Raw genomic sequence first — 23,233 nt, 5'->3', positions numbered from 1 at the left:
TCCTCCACAAGTCTGAGAGGTAAACTATCCTATGTTCCTCCAATTTATTTATAATCTCGTTCTTTATGCCTAAATCATGAACCCCTTTTGATCTTATCTTGGTGTACGGTATCATGTGGGTCCATGCCTAGTTTCTGCCATACTAATTTCCGGTTTTCCCAGCAGTTTTTGTCAAATAGTGAATTCTTATCCCAAAAGTTGGGATTGTCAAAAGTTTGGGTTTGTCAAACACTAGATTGCTAGAGTTGTTGATTATTTTGTCCTGTGAACTTAATCTATTCCACTGATCAACTAGTCTATTTCTTATCCAATACAAATGGTTTTGGTGACTGCTGCTTTATAATATAGTTTTAGATTAGGCAAAGCTAGGCTGCATTCATTTTTTTAAATTAGTTCTCTTGAAATTCTTGATCTTTTGTTCTTCCATATGAATTTTGTTATTTTTTTTTTAGGTTATTAGGTGCATATTTCTACTTCATCTATTTTCTTTCTTCAGTGATTCTAAACTATCATGATCAAGAGCACCCTGCTTTTGGATATTGTACAGTGATTATATCAAACTCTGCTACTAAGTGCAGCCTAGTTTTTCAGAAACTTAACTTGACATCAAATTGTTTACACAATTCCAAGAAGATTGGATATTCATATATAAATGGTCACAGGTATGCAAAGACCCTGAGTGGCTGTCTCTCAATGCCCCAGAGTGGTTCTCTCATTCAGGGGTTAATGTGTAATCACATCCTCTCAAACTCATAATCATAATTGTTTCTTGTAAACAACATAGTGTAGGATCATGGCTTTTAATACAATCTGCTATCTACTTACATTTTATGGGAGATTTATTAACCCCAAATTATACTTTTCTCTTTCCTTTTCTCCTTTCTTCCTTCCCAGGATTTTACTTATGAGTATTACATGCCTCAAGCAGTCCTTTCCCTTTAGAGACCCTACCCCTTTCTTATATCTTTCCCTTACTATTTCTCTTTTCCCTTTTTTTTTGCCTACTCCTTCCCTTTTCCCCTTTGCCCTCTCACTTTTCTACAGGATGAGAGACATTTCTTGGTGACACCAAATATATCTAATATTCTTTCTTTGGGCCAAATCTAATGACAGTGTCTAGGCTCTTTTTTTCATCATATATTTCAGGGAGTCCAGTAATCCTGAGATTATTTCTCCTAGATCTATTTTCTAGGTCGGTCATTTTCCCAATTAGGCATTTTACATTTCTTTCTATTTTTTTTTTCATTTTTGGGGGTTTTGCTTGACTGATTCTTATTGTCTTATTGAGTCATTCATTTCCATTTGTTCAATTCTAAATTTCTGTGAATTGTTTTCATTTAATTTTTTTACTTCTTTTTGTATTTGTCTAATTTAAATTTTAAATAAGTTTTTTTGTTCTATAGATTTTTTTTCCCATTTCACAAATTCTATTTAAGGACTTATTTTCTTTTTCCATTTCACAAATTCTGTTTTTCTGGGAGTTGCTTTCTTTTTCCATTTTATCACATTTATCTTTTAATGAGTTATATGCCTTTTCCATTTCACTGAGTCTATTCTGTAGTCAATTTTCTTCAGATAGTTTCTGTGTTGTTCTTTCCAGACACTCTTGCAAATTTTTCATTTCCTTTCCCCATTTTTCTTCTAGCTCTCTTTTAAGATACTTTTTAATTTCTTGTAGAAGAGTCTTTTGTGATGGGGGCCAGGTTATTTTGCCTTTTGGGGCTTCACCTGGAGACAATCTGCCTTCAGTCTCCTCAGGGTTAGAAATCTATTCTTCTCTTTTCCCCATTTTGGTCTCTCTTCAGACTGTAATTCTATGTATGTGGACAACATTTTCCATCTTGAGTCTTTTGGAACTGTCTCAGATCATTGTATTGCTGAGAATAGTTAATTGTATCATAGTTGATTCATAAAATGTCTCTCTAGTGTGTCTTCTCTGATGTGTAGAGTAAGTGATTCCCCATTTCAAAAAGCAATTCCCCAATGATTATATTAGGGATTACAAACCATAAGGTTTCTCTCCAGTGTGAATTATCTTGTGTCTAGTAGGAACTCACTTAAAAAAATTTTTTTTTCTGTCGCTTTTGATTTTCAAAACATATGCATGGATTTTTCAAAACTGACACTTGTAAAAACGTATATGATCAATATCACCCTCCCCCCTTATCCTCACCCCCTCAACTATATGGTAAGTAATCCAATATATATTAAACATGGTAAAAATATATCTTAAATCCAATATATGCATACATATATATGTAATTATTTTGCTGTATAAGAAAAATCAGATGAAAAGAGGGAAAAATGAGAAAGAAAAGAAAATGTAAGCAAACAACAACACAAAGAGTGCAAATACTACGTTGTGATCCACATTCGGTTCCCACGGTCCTCTCTCAGTGTAGATGGTTCTGTTCATCACAAGATCATTGGAACTGGCCTGAATTATGTCATTGTTGAAAAGAGTCATGTCCATCAGAATTGATCATTGTATAATCTTGCTGTTGCCATGTATGATAATCTCTTGGTTCTGCTCACTTCACTTTACATGAGTTCATGTAGGTCTCCCCAGGCATCTCTGGTATCACCCTGCTGATCATTCCTTATAGAACAATAATATTCCACAACATTAATGTGCTATAACTTATTCAGTATTTCCCAGCTGATGGGCATCCACTCAGTTTGCAGTTTCTTGCCACTATAAACAGGGCTGCAGAAACATTTCTGCACATGGGGGTCCCTTTCCCTCCTTTTGGATCTCTTTGGCAAATAAACCCAGTAAAAACATTGCTAGTTCAAAGGCTATACACCTTTTGATTGCCCATTGGGCATTGTTCCATATTGCTCTGACAGAATGGTTGGATCTGTTCACAACTCCATCAACAATGCATTAGTGTCCCAGGTTTCTTCCTAAAAGTCTTTTCACATTCTTTACATTCAGAAGGTTTCTTTCCAGTTTGAGTTCTTTAATATCTAGTAAGAAATCCTCTATTTGCAAAAGCTTTCCAACATTGATTATAGTCATAAAGTTTCTCTTAATTGTGAGTACGCTCTGTTCAGTAAGACTAGATTTATGTCTAAAAGCTTTTCTACACTGGTTACATTCCTAAGGCTTCTCTCCAGGGTGTATCATCTAATATCCAGTAAGACCTCCCTTCTAAAAGTCTCTCTACATTGGTTACATTCAAAGGTTTTTCTCCACTGTGTGCTTACTGATATATAAGATTTCCCTTCCTTCTTGCAAAGGGCTGAAACTCTTGAGTTCATGCGCTGGAGTTGTATGGCTGAGCACTTAAGGCTAACTACCGATTGGACAATACTTTATTGGCATATACTTGGAAAATGGTCCATCCCACTCTCCTGTGCTGGCTTGATAATTGGTGTATAGAGAGAATTGTATACAGAGACTAGGGGGTGGAGTAAGACTAGCCAGAGTCAGTTCTGGGTGGGAGACACAGAAGGAAGGTTATGGAGATTCTGCACCCATCCAATTCACTCCTACCTCTAAAGATCAAGAATAAAGACCAAGGACTTTTGCTTATCCTGACTTCAACTAATTCTAAGGTATCCAGGGTGCTAACTCAGTCACCACACTTTTAAACCCTTTCACAGTGGTTACATTAATAAGGTTTCCCTCCAGTGTGTATTCTCTGATGTAAAATAAGAGACTCCTTTTTTCTAAAACTTTTCCCACACTGGTTGCATTCATAAAGCTTCTCTCCAGTGTGCATTATCTGATACCTAGTAAGATCTCTCTTGTTTCCAAATGCCTTTCTACATTAGTTACATCCATAAGGTTTCTCTACAGTGTGGATTTTCTGATGTCTAGTAAGAGCTCCCTTTTCTCTAAAACCCTTTCCACATTGGTTACATTCATAAGGTGTCTCTCCAGTGTGAATTTTCTGATGTTCAGTAAGAGCTCCCTTTTGTCTAAAAACCTTTCCCCACTGATTACATTCATAAGGTTTCTCTCATGTCTGTGTTTGCTGATGTACAGTGAGATGTGCGTTCTTTCTTAAACCCTTTCCACAGTGGTTACATTCATAAAGTTTCTCTCCAGTGTAGATTTTCTCCTGTCTAGTAAGAACTGTCTTTTCTCTAAAATCTTTTTCACATTGGTTACATTCACAAGGTTTCTTTCCAGTGTGCATCATCTGATGACTTTTAAGAATTCCCTTTTCTCTAAAACCTTTTCCACATTGGTTACATTTATAAGGTTTCTCTCCAGTGTGGATTCTCTGATATACAATAAGAGCTCCCTTTTGTCTAAAAGCGTTTCCACACTGGTTACATTCATGAGGTTTCTCTCCTGTGTGGATCTTCTGATGTACACTAAGATCTTTCTTGTCTCTAAAAGCCTTTCTACATTGGTTACACTTATAAGATTTCTCTCCAGTGTGCTTGTAAGTGCAACAGATTCTTCTGTTTTCTCAACTTGACATCAGATTGTTCTCAGCATTTCAGGAAGCTTGTATCCTCACATTCAAATGGCCACAGTCCTGCAAAGTCCCTCAGGGGCTGTCTCTCCCCAGACTAGAGTGGTTCTCTCCTTCCTGGGTTACCTAGCAAACCCATCTCATCCAATCTTTAACCTCCTGAGCAAGATGTGCCAAAAACAATATTTGTAATCGACCCTTGAGTACTTTAGGGTAACATTTATCATGAGCCAACATAAATATAAATCTTTTCTTTTCTTTTTTTTAACAGTAATTAACAATGGCTTTTGACTGGCTAGAATTTTTAAAAAAATGAATTTCCACGTTTCCACAGGAGCTTGTCCAATTCTTTTTTTTTTTCCTATATCATACATGAAAGACCATCTTCATATCTGTTTCAAAATCAGAATATAGTTACAATGGATAGAATGTGGATAGAGCCTTGAATCATGAAACCCAGGGTTTTAATCCCACCTCAGAACTTTGCAAGTCAAGTTATAGGACCTCTGTTAGATTCAGTTTCTTTATCTGTAAAGTGGGCATAATAATAGTACTTAAGTCCTCTGGTTCTCACGAGGATGAAATAAGACAATGCAGAGCATGGCACACAGGGCTGTATAAATGCTACCTATTTTATTTCATGTTAGTTGTTTCCCCCCCCAGTTCTATTCCCCTTCTTAAACCATCATGATCCTCACCAATTAATGATGCACTGAGGCACTAAATTATTCAGTTTTTCTGGTGCACAGTGGATCTCTCCACAGTTGCTGGTGTATTGTCTGCCCCACCAGTTTGTGGTGGGGGAACTCCATGAGGGCAGGGGATGTCCCTTACAGCTCTTTATGGTGCTGATGTTTAGCCCAGGCCTGTCCTGTAGAGGCCCTTAAGTGTTTTCTGACTAGAAGAAGTTCTAAGAAATAGCTCATGTCCCAAACCTAATCCCTTTGGGCACTTTCAGGAGAGCTCCATTGCCCCAAATCCCAAAGAAGGACTTCTTACAGGATAACAGATGAGCAGTGGAAGGGCCCTACAGGGCCTTGGAGTGGGACCCACTTATTTTGTAGAGTAGACAGCCAGATTCACTGACTAGCCCTGGACACTGCTGCCAAGAGCTATCCAATAAAGGATTCCAGGTTTGGTCTTTATTCCCCAACTAAGCATTTACTTCAGGGTAACTCTCAGAAGCCTCTTGTAACCAGTTAAAGTGAGGATAGAGTGATACAATATTTTATTTTTAATTTATAAACAAACATTTCAGTATCATAGTACAATAAAAAAGATGATTGCACATGAAACCGTAAATCAACAACGCACAACTTGCTATTCCTTCAAATAAACAACAAAATTATCAAGAGAATATTTTCCTTCTCTTTACATGCCCCACCCTGGGGATGGCTGCCACTACATAGAAATATATATACATATATAAATAATAAACACACAGGCATGTAAATATATATCTGTGTTTACATATATAAAATTAGGCTATCCATATTTTTATTTATCAGCTTTTTATCTGGATGCAAATATCATCTTTTTTGATTTATCCTTTGTCAAGAATTTCGGTCCTTAGAATCAGCAAAATAACTTATTGGTGGGAAGTTGTTCTTAAACAGTATTGTTATTGTTTTGTAAAGAAAGCATATGGCACAGTCCCTGGCAAACAGCAGGTAGAAATTCATATTAAAACTACCTGAAAATATCATTTTACTCCAATGAGGTTGTCTAAAAGAATAGAAGAAAGTGACAAACTTTGAAGAGCATGTGGAAAAATTGAGAGACAGTTCATTGTTGATGAGAATTGTAAAATGAAACAACCATTTTGCAAAGCTCTTTGGCCATACCAAGACCGGATCCGTTCTAATCATTATGTGTGGATAAACTCGCTCAAAAATGGTTATAGCTGCACTCTTTCTGGTGGCTAAGAACTAGAAATTGCAGAGAAGCCTGTCGCCTGGGGAACGATCACAAAAGTTGTGGTACAAGATTATGATGGAATATCACTGTGCAATAAGAAGTGATGAACCCGATTATAGGAAAACTTGGAAAGCCTAGTGCAAATATACAGAAGGGGAAGAAGAACAGAACATTGTATGCAATAATAGCAATATTATTTGAAGAATAACTAAGTTACTGTATCTATTATAAGTATCCAAATTAACCAGAGAGGGCATATAAAGGGAGACATTATATATCAGGAGAAAGAATGGCTGAATAGAAATGTATAGAGAATAAATTTCAGATATATACTCATTTATATCTAATGGTAGCCAGGTCTAGGGTGTTGGAGGTAAGAAAAAAAGAAAAAAAAATTACATGATTTTTTTGTTGTCCATTCGAAAGGAATAGCATATTGTGCATAGTCAATTTATAGTTTCATGTACAGTCCTCTTTTTACTGTACTGTTATGAAAATATTTGTTGTATTCCATAAAAAAAAAGAATAGTTGAAACTAAATTAAAAAAACAAAAACAAAAACTAAAATCTTGCAATGATCAAATGGTGGGAGAATAAATGGAAGCAGTGTTATGTTTTATAGCCTTGATCTAAATGACCATTGCAGATGGCTGGTGCCACCATGAGGTGAAAAATGCTTGCTGCTGTGAAGGAAAACTGGCAACTCTGGACAGCTTACAGAAAAGCAGAGATGTCATCTTGCCAACAAAAGTCCAGAGTCAAAGCTTTGGGACTTTTAGGACTCTGTGAGACTTGCAGAACAAAGAAAGCTGGTGGGCCACAAAATCAGCACTTCAAACGTGTGATCCTGGAGAAAGTCCTTTGGAAAGTACTATGATACTGAAATAAGACAGTAATTAAAGAAATTAATTCAGACTATTTTCTGGAAGGCCAATCACTGAAGCTGAAATGCTTGAGCCACATAAAAGGAGAAGTTGAAGGTTGAGGATGCAATGGTAGTGTCAGGGGAACCAGGAACATGACCTTGCACAGATTTTGACAGCTGGAAGGGCCTGGCAGGCTGTGGCCCATGGGGTCAAAAAGAGTTGGACGATGCTCTATAAGCTTTCAGCTTCCTTTAAAGTGATACTGAAGGAAGCTGGGGCGGGGGGTGGGGGGTGGAGTGGGAGGGAGGTAGGTGTTGGAGGGAGGGAAGTGCATAGAGCTTGCAATCAGGAAGATTCAGCTTCATGAGTTCAAATGCAACTCTCATATAATTACTAGGTATAAGAACCTGGTCAAGTCACTTCACCATGTTTGCCTCAGTTTCCTCATTTGTAAAATGAGCCAGAGAAGGAAATAACAAACCACTCCAGATCATTTCCAAGAGCCCCCTTCCTATTTCCATAAACACAGAGTCCTACACAAGTGAAATACCTGGACAACAGATCAAGTGAGACTATCGTGCTGGCTTCAAGACATTCATGCTTAATTGATGATGGTGATTTCCATGCACAGATTGTATTAGTGAAAGCTTTCTTTCAGGGGTGATTGCATGGGTGATCATCAAGCCTGCTTGTCACAAGTAAAGTCAGGTTAACTGAGGCACAAAGTTCTGAGCATTAACAGTTTATTACTTAAACAAGACTTTCCTAATAAAGAGGGCCAATGACTTTGACACTGAACCCAAAGATGTGGAACATGGAAGGCAGCCCTCCCTTTCCCATTTTAAAGGCTAGAACCAAGAACAGAAGTTGGTGGGAGGGGAAACAATACAGATGGTTAAGGGATTGAGATCATCAAGGGTCAGGGCAATACAATTAGCTCCAAGTCTGAAATGTGACTGGGTAATGAACCTTCTTTTCCTCTTGAATATGTTGATACTTTCTACCTGGATCATGCTGAAACAATTTATGAGAAAGAACAAATCTTTACTTGTACAGAACTTTCTAGGGATGATACTTCCAGGAATAGCATCATCCTGACTGGCAGGAATTGCACCAGATGTCCTAGAATTGAATCTGGGTAGTAAAAAGTAGGGAAGATAATAGAATTCTGTGACATGAAGGGATTTGCCCTTGGTGTTAATTTAACAATTCCTTTTAGATTAAAGCATTTAATGAGAACAGTGTACTTTTTGAGTTAGCATTAGAGTTTTTCTTCAATGGAAAATGACTGAGAGGAAAAGTGAACTTTTGCATTTAACTGAAACACTGACCTTCTTCTAGGATATCAGGCTAGTTTTTCTCTATGACTTTTTGAAGGATGTTGTCCAAACTCTTTTTTGGATCATGATTTTCTTGTACTCCACTAATTCTGATATTATCTCACTTGGATCTATTGTCCATATTCCTTGTTTTTCCAAGGAGGGGTGGATGTGTGTATTGATTCTTGCTGTCTCAATGGAGACATTAGCTTCCACCAGTCTAATTCAAACTTTTAATGAATTGTTTTTTTTCAGGTAGCTTTTTAACCTTTTTCATTTGGCCAACTCTATTTATAAAGCTGTTTTCTTCAGTGAAATTTTTTTTTCTATTTTAAAACAGCTTTTTATTTTCAAAATGCATGCAAAGATAGTTGTCAACATTCACCCTTGCAAAATCTTTTTTACAAATTTTTCTCCCTCCCTTCTTCCACTCTCCTCCCCTTTTCAGCAAGTAATCCAATATAAGTTAAAGGTGTACAGTTATTATATCCACATTAATACATTATCACGCTGCCCAAGAAAGATCAGATCAAAAAACAAAACAAAACAAAACAAAACAAAAAAAAAATGAGAAAGAGGAAAAACTAGTAAACAAGAACAAAAGATGTCTGTAATATGTTGTGATGTACATTCGCTCTCCAGAGGTCTTTCTCTGGGTGTAGCTGGCTCTTTCAATCACAAGTCTATTGGAACAGGCCTGAATCACCTCACTTGAAAAAAGCCATGTCCATCACAGTTGATTGTCCCATAATCTTGTTCTTGCTGTTTTATGTAAAATAAGTGAATTATAAAGTGAATGCTAAGGAAGATGGCAAGCCAAATAAAGGGAGGACAGAATGGAGAATACAGCCAATGTTTTCAGGCAACTGGAATGGAAGAAGATAAGGGAGAGATGTTCTTCAGAAAATTCTGACCACTATTGCATATATCTTCTGCTTGCATGTTTAGAGCACTAACCTCTTATCCTATTTGAGGGTATCAGTTGACAAAGAAACAGCATTTTTCCCCACTTATGATACAGCATCTTCCTCTCTCACCTATTAGGATGGTTTTGCAATACTGTAAAGTCAAGTGAATAAACCTGCATTTGGTGGTTTGTGACAAGCTTCCCTGGATGCTTCAGGCCCATGGCTAGTTCTATCAAGATGCTTCTGAAAGAGAGATATAGTGAGGTAAAAGCAACTATGGTATGGATCAGGGATCCAAGAGAAGCTAAGAGGGTTGTCAGCCCCCTTTCCTGATGCAGAGACAACTTAAACTACAGAGGAACTTCAGCAGTGATTTCCTGGGACAACTTGACCATGGTGTAGACAAAATCAGAGAGATCTTCCCAAAAGGGAGGAAGGTAGTAGTATAGGATAGAACCACTTAAGAAGGACAGTCCTGGTTAAGGAGGCAATTCTGCAGCCAAGATATGGAAAATAGAGGGTGAATCCCAGACAGAGTAAGTGCAACTCACAGCATGTAGCACCTCGAGGTATGGGTATTTACCTCTGGCACTGCTATGGAACAAGAAGGCTTTGGGGGATTCCTACATCAACCCAAAAAAGAATAGATATCTTTGCAATTGTCTTTATTGTGCACAAAGGTTAGAGGCCTGATGACTGACTTTTTGGGACAGACAACTGCATTATTTTTAAGGTGGCTTTTCCAGCACTGTAGAGTTGTATTCAGGCAATCTGTGACCCTAGGCGCTGGTAAGAATTGACTGAGGCATTTAGGAAAACAACCCATATAGAATTACAATAAAGGTGAAATTATGTTCATGCGATTTGGTGATCCAAGGTGAGGGCACATGTTGCTGATTATGCCCTGGATAGAGAAACTTGAGTTTCTTGAGAGACTCCTGAGTGTAATGGACCCTCCAAGTAAGGGTCTGCAATACTAGGGACCGTAAAACCTGCTACCAAGTCCATTAGTTCTGGGTTACTGTGCGCCTTTTTCACATGGGTAGTTTTTCTTCAAAGGATTACTTTGGGAGTGTGAGGAAAAGGGGGATAGAAGTAATGAGAGGGGGCACTTGATGTTTCTTTTTCATAAGCTACTGCTTTGGGAAGCAGACCAGGACAGATGGTTTCTCATTCTGGAGAGGTTCAGGAGTTTGGGAACAGGATCACCTACCTGGATTACAGAACCCCCTGGTGACCTGACCTTGCAAATCCAATGGTGTTTTGTAGGATCTGACATCTAGCAGGTGGTATTGCCCTTTTAGAATGTGTGACAGGTGCAACCACGTGTACACAACCTTGAGTCTGGCTGAAGTGGGAGTGGTGAGCAGGACTTCAGAGACCTTTCTACCATGGCTCCAAGGAAGGCTTTCAGAGATTCCAGCAGACTCAATCACAAGCCTGCATTACGAGCTGAGCCTAAGTTATGATTTCTAAAGAATGGGACTGAGAGACAAGTTGGTAAATCTCTGCTAATGTCTATAGACAGTATCACAATAGAATTCTGTTAGGAGGGAGCATTAAGTTGCTATGCTTTCACCCATGGGTACAGTGGTGTCAAGGGTCCTGATATTATCTCATAAGGACCTAGCTTCTTCCTACCTAGCTCTTCCATGAATTTAATAAGGGGTGGTGGTGGTGGTGGTGATTCAAGTATTCCCTTAACTCTTTTTTCCATCCTTCATGACTGGGGGGTGAAAGGCACAATGTTGGTGCTGACTGATTGACCAGGGTGAAAGCACCTTAGGTAATGAAGCTCTTGTAAAATGGGTACATCTATTACTATGTATTTCTTTAAGAACCCTACACAATGGAATGATTTTTTTTCTTTTTTTCCCTAGTAAATTTGTTTCTTCTTAACACACATTGATTTATGAATGTTCTGGGGAGAGAAAAATCAGAGCTAAAGTGCAAAAGCATTGAGGAGATTTAAAAAAAGTAGAGAACATAGCACATGTTTATTTACATTCAGTCTCTGTAGTTCTCTGTGTGGATCAGATGGCATTTTCTGTGCAAAATCTGTTGGGACTGCTCTGTATCCCTGAACCTCTGAGGAGGACCAAGGCTTTTATAGTTGATCATTGCCCATTCTGACTGTTACTGTGTACAATGTATTTCTGGTTCTACTTGTTTGTATCAGTGTCAGGTCATGTAACTCCAGGCCTTTCCAAAACCAGCCCGTTCATCATTTTTTACAGAACAATAATATTCCATGGTCTTCAAGTACCACAAGTTGTTCAGCCATTCCCCAATAGACAGATGTTGGAATCCTTACAAAGTGTTAAGTCATTGGAGTTGATAGAGACAACAATTATCTAATTTAGTATGGTTCAGTATGATTGAGCTAATCCTATAAGGAGATGTTATGGGTCAGAACTTGAAACAAGGCACTGAGTAGAACTGATAGACAATAATGCTTGTGTTCACACCTTTAGAGAGTTCATATAAGCAAGAAGCTCTTAGGGCTAGAGAGCACTCTGGGAGGAAACCCATAATCCCACTCTCGGAGAACAAGCATAAATAGAGCTTCAGTGAGCCAGTCAAGTTAGTTCAGTTCGGAACATTGCCAAGAGGTGGAGAGAAGCACTCTGGAAGATACAGAAGCCCACAAACCATCTCTCAGAGGTAAGACAGATTCATTGCAACTTCTACCTTTGTGCTGACTGGAGGCTAAAGAAAGCAGAGGCAGAAGCAAAGGACAGACACATATTTATTGTTCAGTTCTCTGTGACCGCATAAAGAACTGGCACATTGTGGCCCATGTGGGTCTGAAATGCTTTTTTTCTAAGAGGATTTTTGCTAGCCCAGAGCTTATGCCAGTATGATGGGAACTCTGCCACCCACCGGGAAAGTGTACAGACCCTCCCCAGAGCATATTTGGAATCATGGACAGCTGGCAATTGAATGAAGTCCCTCTGCCAGGTTTGAAAGGGAACTCCTGGGAGAGGAAATTGAGCCCAACCTGCCTTTAGAGGCTTGTATACATGGTGCTTGGGGCAGCTGGGACTCATCTCACAGGAGGTGACAGCAGCCCTGGGAATCCTCCCTCACTAGTGTTTTTGGGCTACTCACTCCAACTTGTTAGATGCACAAAGAGTGTAAATGCTACATCCACACTCACTTCCTACAGTCCTCTCTCAGTATAGATGGCTCTCTTCTTCACAAGATCATTGGAACTGTCCTGAATCATGTCATTGCTGAAAAGAGTCACGTCCATCAGAATTGATCATTGTATAGTCTTGCTGTTGCCATGTATGATGAACTCCTGGTTCTGCTCACTTCACTTTACATCAGTTCATGTAGGTCTCCCCAGGTGTTTCTGGAATCATCCTGCTGATCGTTCCTCATAGAATAATAATATTCCACAACATTAATGTGCTATGACTTATTCAGCATCTCTTAGCTGATGGGCATCCACTCAGTTTCCAGTTTCTTGCCACTACAAACAGGGCTGCAGAAACATTTCTGCACATGTGGGTCCTTTTCCCTTCTTTAGGATCTCTTTGGCAAATAAGTCCAGTAGAAACATTGCTAGTTCAAAGGCTATGCACCTGTGGATTACCCTTTGGTCATAGTTCCACATTGCTTGGCAGAATGGTCAGATCTGTTCACAATTCCACCAACAATACATTAGCGTCCTAGGTTTCCCCCAAAAGCCTTTCCACATTAGTTACATTGAGAAGGTTTCTGTCCAGTTTGGGTTCTTTGATGTCTAGTAAGAAATACTCTATTTGCAAAATTTTCCAACATTGATTACAGTCATAAAGTTTCTTTTAAGTGTGGATAAGCTCATGGTCACTAAGACTAGATTTATGTCCACAAGCCTTTCCACACTGGTTACATTCATAAGGCTTCTCTCCAGTGTGCATTATCTGATGTCTAGTAAGATGTCCCTTGCTTCCAAATGACTTTCCACATTTGTTACATTCATAATTCCGGTGTGACTTCTCTGATGTCCTTTAAGAACACCCTTGTCTCTAAAGGCCTTTCTACATTGGTTACATTTATAAGGTTTCTCTCCAGTGTGGATTCTCTGATGTAAATTAAGAGTTCCTTTTCGTATAAAACTTTTTCCACATTGGTTACATTCATAAGGTCTCTCTCCAGAGTGGATTCTCTGATGTAAATTAAGAGTTCCTTTTTGAATAAAACTTTTTCCGCACTGGTTACATTCATAAGCTTTTTCTCCAGTGTGGATTTTTTGATGTACAGTAAGAGATTTCTTGTCTCTAAAGGCCTTTCCACATTGGTCACATTTATAGGGTTTCTCTCCAGTGTGGATTCTCTCATGTACAGCAAGGGCTCCCCTGTCTCTAAAGGCCTTTCTACACTGGTTACATTCATAAGGTTTCTCTCCAGTGTGAATTCTCTGATGTCCTTTAAGAACTCCCTTGTCTCTAAAGGCCTTTCCACATTGGTTACATTTATAAGGTTTCTCTCCCGTGTGGATTCTCTCATGTACAGTAAGAGCTCCCTTGTCTCTAAAGGCCTTTCTACACTGGTTACATTCATAAGGTTTCTCTCCAATGTGGATACTTTGATGTTTAATAAGAGCTCCGTTTTCTGTAAAAGCCTTTCCACACTGGTTACATTTATAAGGCTTCTCTCCAGTGTGGGTTCTCTGATGGAAAATAAGAGATTCCTTTTTTCTAAAAGTTTTTCCACACTGGTTACATTCATAAGGCTTCTCTCCAGTGTGGATTCTCTGATGTAAAATAAGAGATTCCTTTTTTTTTAAACTTTTCCCACACTGGTTACATCCATAAGGTTTCTCTTCAGTGTGGATTCTCTGATGTATAGTAAGAGCTCGCTTGCTTCTAAAACCCTTTCCACACTGGTTACATTCATAAGGTTTCTCTCCCGTGTGGATTCTCTCATGTACAGTAAGAGCTCCCTTGTCTCTAAAGGCCTTTCTACACTGGTTACATTCATAAGGTTTCTCTCCAGTGTGGATTCTTTGATGTTTAATAAGAGCTCCGTTTTCTGTAAAAGCCTTTCCACACTGGTTACATTCATAAGGCTTCTCTCCAGTGTGGATTCTCTGATGTAAAATAAGAGATTCCTTTTTTCTAAAAGTTTTTCCACACTGGTTACATTCATAAGGTTTCTCTCCAGTGTGGATTCTCTGATGTAAAATAAGAGATTCCTTTTTTTTAAAACTTTTTCCACACTGGTTACATCCATAAGGTTTCTCTTCAGTGTGGATTCTCTGATGTATAGTAAGAGCTCCCTTGCTTCTAAAACCCTTTCCACATTGGTTACATTCATAAGGTTTCTCTCCAGTGTGGATTCTCTGATGTACAATAAGAGCTCTCATGTCTCTAAAGGCCTTTCCACATTGGTTACATTTATAAGGTTTCTCTCCAGTGTGGATTCTCTCATGTCCAGTAAGAGCTCTCTTCTCTCTAAAGGACTTTCCACACTGGTTACATTCATAAGGCTTCTCTCCAGTGTGGATTCTTTGATGGCTACTAAGAGCTCTATTTTCTTTAAAAGCCTTTCCACAATGGTTACATTCATAAGGTTTCTCTCCAGTGTGTAATCTCTGATGGAAAATAAGAGATTCTTTTTTTCTAAAATGTTTTCCACACTGGTTACATCCATAAGGTTTCTCTCCAGTGTGGATTCTCTGATGTACAATAAGAGCTCTCATGTCTCTAAAGGTCTTTCCACAATGATTACATTTATAAGGTTTCTCTCCAGTGTGGATTCTCTCATGTCCAGTAAGAGCTCTCTTCTCTCTAAAGGACTTTCCACACTGGTTACATTCATAAGGCTTCTCTCCAGTGTGGATTCTTTGATGGGTAATAAGAGCTCCATTTTCTTTAAAAGCCTTTCCACAATGGTTACATTCATAAGGTTTCTCTCCAGTGTGTAATCTCTGATGGAAAATAAGAGATTCCTTTTTTCTAAAACCTTTTCCACATTGGTTACATCCATAAGGTTTCTCTCCAGTATGGATTCTCTGATGTACAATAAGAGCTCTCTTGTCTCTAAAGGCCATTCCACATTGGTTACATTTATAAGGTTTCTCTCCAGTGTGGATTCTCTCATGTACAGTAAGAGCGCTCTTGTCTCGAAAGGTCTTTTCACACTGGTAACATTCATAAGGTTTCTCTCCAGTGTGGATTCTTTGATGTCTAATAAGAACTCCATTTTCTGTAAAAGCCTTTCCACACTGGTTACATTCATAAGGCTTCTCTCCAGTGTGGATTCTCTGATGTCTAGTAACACCTCTCTTGTCTCTAAAAGCCTTTCCACATTGGTTACATTCATAAGGTTTCTCTCCAGTATGGATTCTCTGATGTCTAATGAGGTCACTCTTTTGTCTAAATCTTTTTCCACAATGGTAACATTCATTAGGTTTCTCTCCTGTGTGAATTCTCGATTGTACAATAAGATTTTCCTTTTTTATAAAACCTTTTCCATCTTCAGTACTTTCACAATGTCTCTCTGTGAGCTGGATTCCCCCCTGTGTTACCCAGCTTTTTGTCCAAGTAAAGTCACAGGATCCATCACCCATGAACCACTGCTTGGGAGTTTCTACCACAGAATGGCTTAGTTCAGCAGGAGTTTCTTTTATTTCAAGTCTCATCTCTCCTTCCAAAAAAAAAAAAGAAAAAAAGAAAGAAAGAAAATAGCAAACAATAAAGCAAACATAGTTATGATGCAGATACACACACACACACACACACACAGATACACGAAGAGAAACTCAGTTATTTTCTCTTTTCCTAGGCAAAGAAAAAATTGAAAATGGGTAGAACCAATCATTTAAAGTCCCATTAGTTCATATCCCCAACATGATCTAATTTCTAAGGAGTTTCATGTACAATCACAGTGGAACCTCATAATAAACTTGTGACAATGCAGAGAGTGCCTTCATTCTCCTTAGATGCACAACTCGGGTCACCAGCTCAGAATGGCTGAGTGATTCGATCCAAATCCCAGCAGCTGTGCCTAGAATTTACACCCTGTGAATGGGAAAGCTCTGCTTCCATCATTTCACAATCATCTTCACTCTCAATTTTCCCCTTTCCTTTTTATTATCTGCACTTTGCCTCTTTTTCATAAACATAACATCTAGTGCATATATAGGAAATACTCAAATTGTTTCATGATCTCTCCTGCTTGTAAGCATAACAAATTTCCATGCTGATCACTTTTAATTCAATTTTTTTTCTATTACATTATATGAGATCATATTCAGCAGGCTAACATAGTTAGTTTTTCTAGTTACCTGAAGTAGAAGTGATTTTGTTCTGCCCCATAACTTTTCTCAAGATTGCTCTTACTCATTTCTTTTTAAAAAAATTATCTTTGTGTACTCTGCATATCCCAAGATGCAATTTTTTTAAATGCATGAAATCATCCACATCTGAAAATATCTCAAACAGAAAATTGAGTTCCTCATCCTGAGACATGGAAGGGTAGTACAGCTGCAATATTGTAGTCCTTTCCTTTAAATGATTGAGATAAAGATCCAAGGGATCGGACCCAAAAATGTCTTTGTGGCACCTTAAGTGGTGAATGAATGTCTGATTTGGTTATAATGGTAGCTGTGCTCTGGAACCATACAGATGGGCACATTTCCACAAGACTTTCTGCAATGATTTCCATCTACTATGACCACCAGTATACTGCTATGGAGGTCTGTGCCCATGAAAGTCCATGAAACTCTGGCTGCTTCTAAATGCAACAGATTCTTCTACTTTCTCAACTTGACAGCAGATTGTTCCCAGCATTTCAGGAAGGTTGGACACTCATGTACAAATGGCCATAGGCCGGCAAAGGCCCTCAATGGCGGTCTCTCCCTTGACCAGAGTGGTTCTCTCCCTCCTGGATTAGCTAGCACCCCGATCTAATCCAGTCTCTAGTTGCCTGAGCAAGACGTGCTAAAAACAATATATGTACTTGACCCTTGAGTCATTTAGGGCAATATTTGTCATGAGCCAACATGAATATAATTTTTTTAACAGTAATTAGTAATTGCTTTTGACTGGCTAGAGTTTAAAAAAATGAATTTCCATGTCTCCACAGGAGCTTCTCCAATTTTTTTTTTACACATCATACATGTAAGACTATGTTCATCATATCTGTTTCAAAATCAGAATACAGTTACAGTGTATAGAATGTGGATGGGGCCTTCAGTCAGGAAGCCCGGGATTTTATTCCCACCTCAGAACCTTGCAAGTCAAGTTATAGGATCTCTGTTAGATTCAGTTGCTTTAACTGTAAAATGGGTTTAATAATAGCACTTAAGTCCTCTGGTTCTCATGAGGATGAAATAAGACAATGCAGAGCATGGTACACAGGACTGTATAAATGCTACCTGCTTTATTTCACTTTGGTCCTTTCCTGTCCAGTTCTACTCCCCTTCTTAAAAATCCCCATCATAATCCTCACCAATTAATGATGCACTGGGCCACTTAATTATTCAATTCATCTGGTACACAGTGGGTCTCTCCACAGTTGCTGGCATATTGTCTGCCCCGCCACTCTGAGGTGGGGACCTCCATGAGAGCAGGGGCTGTCCCTCACATCTTTTTCTGTTCCTGCTGTTTAGCCCAGGCTGCCCTGTAGCAGGCCCTTAATTGTTTACTGACAAGAAAAAATTCTAAGAAATGGCTCATGCCACAAACTTAATCCCTTTGGGTGCTTTTAGGAGAGCTCCATTGCCCCAAATCCCAAACAAGGACTTCTTACAGGATGAGAGATGAGCAGTGGAAGGGCCTTAGAGGGCATTGGAGTGGGACCCCCTCATTTTGTGAAGCGGACAGCCAGATTCACTGACTAGCTCCGGACACGGCTGCTAAGAAATATCCAATACAGAATTCCAAGTCTGGCCTTTCTGCCCCAAATTGAGCATGTACTTCAGGGTAATTCCCCGAAGCCTCTTGTAACATTTCTCATATCCCTGCTTTCACTGCACTCACCTGGAGAGCATCTCCTCAGGCCTTCTTGATCCAGCATCCACAGTGCTTCGCTTTGCTCAAAATAAGCCTCTTCTCTGGGAACTGGAAGCCCTGGGCATGGAAATCAGTAAGAGAAGAAGATGGAGAGATGGTCACTTAGTTCCCCTTAGAGAAAAGTGAGGACCCAGAGTTGCTCCATGCTCAAATTCAGTCCCTGATGTTCAGACATTATCAGCTAATACTCAGACAATGGGACCTGTAAAGTAAGTCACCTAAGGCAGGATGTGCCCACTATTTTTACAGCTTCCCCTGAGAAAGCCAAATGCCCTTCCTCCCACCTCTTGTCCTGTGAGACTCCCTTCTGGCAGAAACTTCTGATCCCAAACTTGGGTTGCTAACTTTGTGTACCTCTGGGCAAGTCAATTTAATTCTGTTTGTTTTCCTGTTTCCTCAATTCTGAAATGGGGATAACAATATCACCTGACTTGAAATGTTAAGATGAGGTTAAAGTGACATAATATTTTGTTGTACTTTTAACTTATAAACAAGCATTTCATTATCACAGTTTAATAAAAAGATGATTGCACACGAAATCGAAAATCCACAACACACAACTTGCTATTCCTTTCAATTAAATAGGAAATTATCAAGTAAATTTTTTCCTTCCATTTGCCTGCGCCCAGCCTAGAGATGGCTGCAATTGCTTAGAAATGTAAAATTAGGGTATCCATATTTCTTTTTATCAGCTTTTTTATCTGGGTGCAAATAGCCTCTTTCTGGATGTGTCCTTTGTCATGAATTTTGGTTCTTAGAATCATCAAAATAACTTATTTTCTGAAAGTTTTTCTTAAACAGTATTGTTACAGTTTGTAAAGAAAGCATATTGTAGAGCACCTGGAAAACACAGATAGAAATAAATGCTTATTCCCTTCTCCTTTCCCACCTCTTGTGCTGGAATATGAGGGCGATCCAAAAGATGATTAAGGAGAAACTTCCCATATGGAGGACAACCAGGTGCTTTGGCTACAAATTGAAGCTCGCTAAAATGAGTAATAGTCCAAATATTGGATCCACCTGAAAAAAGAAGGAGTTGAAAGGAAAAGGAAAGGCTGAGCAGTTTTCAGAGCTTTGGAGGACAAAATTCATTTCCAGATAGAGGCTAACCTCTAAGATTAGTTCCACGTTTGAGATGCTTCCCCTGATTTAATCTTTGACCTGAGAATGGGTAAGAGCAAGCTTCGGGAACAACAAAGGACATCCCCAGATCCTTTCACACAATACAAGACCAGTCCTTTGCCTTTCCTTCCCCCACCACAAAACCAACACACAGGGCAATGAGGATATTCTCTTTGATTGCAGACTTGCAATTATCAGCAGAGGAGTCCTTACCCAAGGAGAGCAGGTTCCAGGTGTTCTCCATCATGACCTCCTTGAACAGCTCCTTCTGAGAGGGGTCCAAAAGCCCCCACTCCTCCTGGGTGAAGTCCACAGCCACATCCCTGAACGTCACAACCTCCTGCAGCATCAAAAGTCAGAAGATGTGGGGCTGAAAGATCCTTCAGAAGGAAAGAGTCAACTCCTCCAATTTACAAGAAGAAATGGAAACACAGAGAAGGGATTTGCATAAACGTCGTGGGCTTTCTGACAGTCAATTCTTGAACCACTGGTCATAAAGAGACTGATTGAATTTTGGATCTGTTGAAATAAAGCTGAGAAGTGATTTAATACGGAATGCATAAGGAAGGGGATCTTAGGGCCACAGGATATATTCCCTTAATGAATACTTCCATGTTCTTCATTGGTAACCCTACTGCTCATCCAACCCTACTTCCTATTTCCCACTCCCTGTGCCTGTTTTACCTTTTCCTTTTATCAAGGGCCTCTTCTCCAAAATAAACCACCTTTTACCAAAGAGAATCGCCATTGTGAATTTAACACGTTTACATAGAGCTAGGAATTGCTTCCCTGAACTTGTCCTGGTCTATGTGTATGGCACATTTCACAGTTTGTTTCCTTTATTCTATTATTTCACTTCTAAACAACAGGGTTTAGAAAAGAAGGCATCTGTGCAGTTCATCTACAAGGAGTGGCAGAAAGATCCTACGGCACAGCCCCCAGAATGGGGACCTTGGAGTATTTAACTGCATGAAATATCAAGGAAAAAAGACCTTTTGAGCAGAACAACTATGTTCCACAGAACGGAAATCTAGGGAAAACAGACAAGGAAGGTGGATAATGAGGAGAGGGAGAGAAATCCTTGTTAGAAAGGGGAAGAAATCCCGGGTTATTTATACCTTCTGAATCCAATTCTCCCTATGCAACAAGAGAACTGTTCAGTTCTGCAAACATATATTGTATCTAGGATATACTGCAACATATCCAACATATAAAGGACTGCTTGCCATCTAGGGGAGGGGGTGTAGGGAGGGAAAGGACCTGACCTTATGGCCAAGAGCAAATCATGAAGCAAAAACAAATGGAATGCTTTCAGGGGAAAAGCATCTTTAATATGCTCTTATTACCTAAAGAAATAAGAATGAAAATTGGTTCAAAGATGACCAACAAAAAAATACAAAGCTAACAGGAGATTTACCTGAGTCAGAGGACAAATCTTAGAAATGATAAATTTGTAAAGGAAAATGAAAGTGATTAATTAAACCATATCCCCAAATTTCTAGGGTTCAGCTGAAGCAAGCCTTGTAAGTTGGTGAGGGGAGAGGAATAGACATACCCTCAAATACTAAGAATATAAAAAAAGTGATGTTTAATTGAATATGCATTCAAAAAAATTAGAAAAAAAATGAAAAACTGAAAATAAGTACAAATAATGACATATTAAAATTAGAGGGAAAATAGATGGAGATTAATTGGATGTAAAAAAAAAAATGACAAACACCAAAATGGCTTCTTTGAAATCATTCAAAAAGTGGAGAAAACCCTTAGCTATTATGATTGAATGTCAGAGAGCATAAAATCCAGTCACTGAAACAGCAAATGGTAAAGGTGAAATAGGCACTCTCCTTTGGTAGCCCTGGTCGCCTCTCCCATGAGTAGCCTGTATGTTTTCATGTGAACAGAGCTCCTGATGGCCAAGAGAAAAATTCTCAGATTTCTTTCTGCATCTACTTCGAACATCAGCTTCCTGAAAGAGATGTCCAAAGGAAAATTCCCAGGAAACCATCACCAAAATGCAGAGCTGCCAAGTCAATGAGAAAAAGCCTGCAGGCCTCCAGAATGAAAGTCCAGCACAATTCAAGTTCCAAGGATCCAGCATCAGCCACCAGACATAATTTGGCAGCAACTTTCATTAAGGAACAGAGAATTTGGAACGGTGTGTAAAAGAAGGGAAAGGACCTGACCTTATGGCCAAGAGCAAATCATGAAGCAAAAACAAATGGAATGCTTTCAGGGGAAAAGCATCTTTAATGAAAGTCCTTCCAAGCATTCCTAGGGAAAAGTCCACAAATGTAGAAAACTTTCTAAGTTGAGACCCATGAGGAGAAATACAAAATATAATCCAGAATGAACTAGCCTCAGGGCCTCAAAATAAAAGGAAGAACTAGTTATATACAAATTGTATAATATACAAATTATATAACTTGTATATAATTTGGGCTCACAGAGAGAATCAAAGAAGAGTAAAGCGGGGAGGGGTTCTGTGATGTCTGGATGATCTTAAGCAGAGACTGGAAAGAGGGGAAGAGGGTGGAAAGAGAGGAGGGCTAGGAAATGTTGTCTCTGGCAAGGCAGGTCCTGGACTAGAAAGCTCTACAAGCAAGGGGGTGGGAATATCTGAGCCTCAGTCATCTAGTCAAAGGAAGGAAGAATTCCCAGGACATAGGCAGATGAAGGGAGAAAAGCAGTTTACTCCCCAGTGAATTGACTGGAGTCAGTTCTCTCCATTATACTCTTCCAGGTCAACCCAGGGCCTGCTGAAGCCTAGAGGAATCATGATATCCAAGAACCTGGAGTGCCATGATACACTAATGTGACTCTTAATCCTTTTCTCCCAGTTGTTCTCACGGTCTCTGCCAGTTCCTGGCACTCTGTACAGGGGAGCTTAAGTTAAGCCAGCAAAAGAAACAATTGGTATATTACTTTGGGGCCCAGGAATGACAGAGGTGAGGACGAGAATCCCAGCAGCCTCTTTTAGACAGGTGAGATCGGTCCCTGTGCCAGGGCAGGTTTTAGAAGCACCAGAGCAGTGGGATGGCCCAGAGCTCTGTGTCCTAGAACTGCTGAGCTTGGACCCAAGGCCTTTCTCAGTGCTTATTGGCAGGAGCCCAGGAATGGTCATGGGGAGGGTTTCAGGGAGACCTGGGAAGACTTGGGGGACCTGAGGCAGGAGGCTCCTGACCTGAACAGGACAAAATTCTGCTTGAAGAGTTTTCTAGGAGCTTCAGGGGAACATGGTAGAGGAAACCAGGAGGAGGTAGGGAGACACTTTGTTTGGGGAGCGGTACTGAGCAAGCCCAAGGAGAGCAGACCTGCTCTCTCTGGAATGGAGATTCATGATGAACTGGTGGACCTTGGGTGTCCCTTATAATGAAGAGGAATGTAGAAACAAATGGTAAATTAGGAGTGTGTGTGTGTGTGTGTGTGTGTGTGTGTGTGTGTGTGTGTGTATCTGTCCTTCTTTCGGGTCCTAAGATCCAAGGGTCCAAGGATACAGTTGGGCAGGGCAGTGTTACTACTGATTCTCCTGTTTTTGTACAGAAATGACCCATACATCAGGCCCTGACAGCTCCATAGGCCATCCTCTATGTCTAGGGAAATGGCTGTGACTGCTGCAGGTCAGGTCTGGGGATGGACTGCACTTACCTGAGGAGGTCCGAG

General features: G+C 39.6%; 1 protein-coding gene and 1 long non-coding RNA gene across 2 annotated transcripts in view; one reads left to right on the top strand and one right to left on the bottom strand.

Moving 5' to 3' along the window:
* LOC127540044 (uncharacterized) overlaps nt 1-23,233 on the top strand; it is a 132,996-nt gene that overhangs the window by 6,573 nt on the left and 103,190 nt on the right. The window lies entirely within an intron of this gene.
* LOC127540032 (zinc finger protein 850-like) lies at nt 12,905-19,071 on the bottom strand. Its single transcript, XM_051964558.1, has one exon. The coding sequence runs from the start codon at nt 16,075-16,077 to the stop codon at nt 13,351-13,353; it is 2,727 nt and encodes a 908-aa protein (XP_051820518.1). The 5' UTR covers nt 16,078-19,071; the 3' UTR covers nt 12,905-13,350.

The sequence above is a fragment of the Antechinus flavipes genome, chromosome 6 (genome assembly GCF_016432865.1).
Source record: "Antechinus flavipes isolate AdamAnt ecotype Samford, QLD, Australia chromosome 6, AdamAnt_v2, whole genome shotgun sequence".
Lineage (NCBI taxonomy): Eukaryota > Metazoa > Chordata > Mammalia > Dasyuromorphia > Dasyuridae > Antechinus > Antechinus flavipes.
Note: the sequence above shows the minus strand (reverse complement) of the source record. Positions and strands in the feature narration are given on the sequence as shown.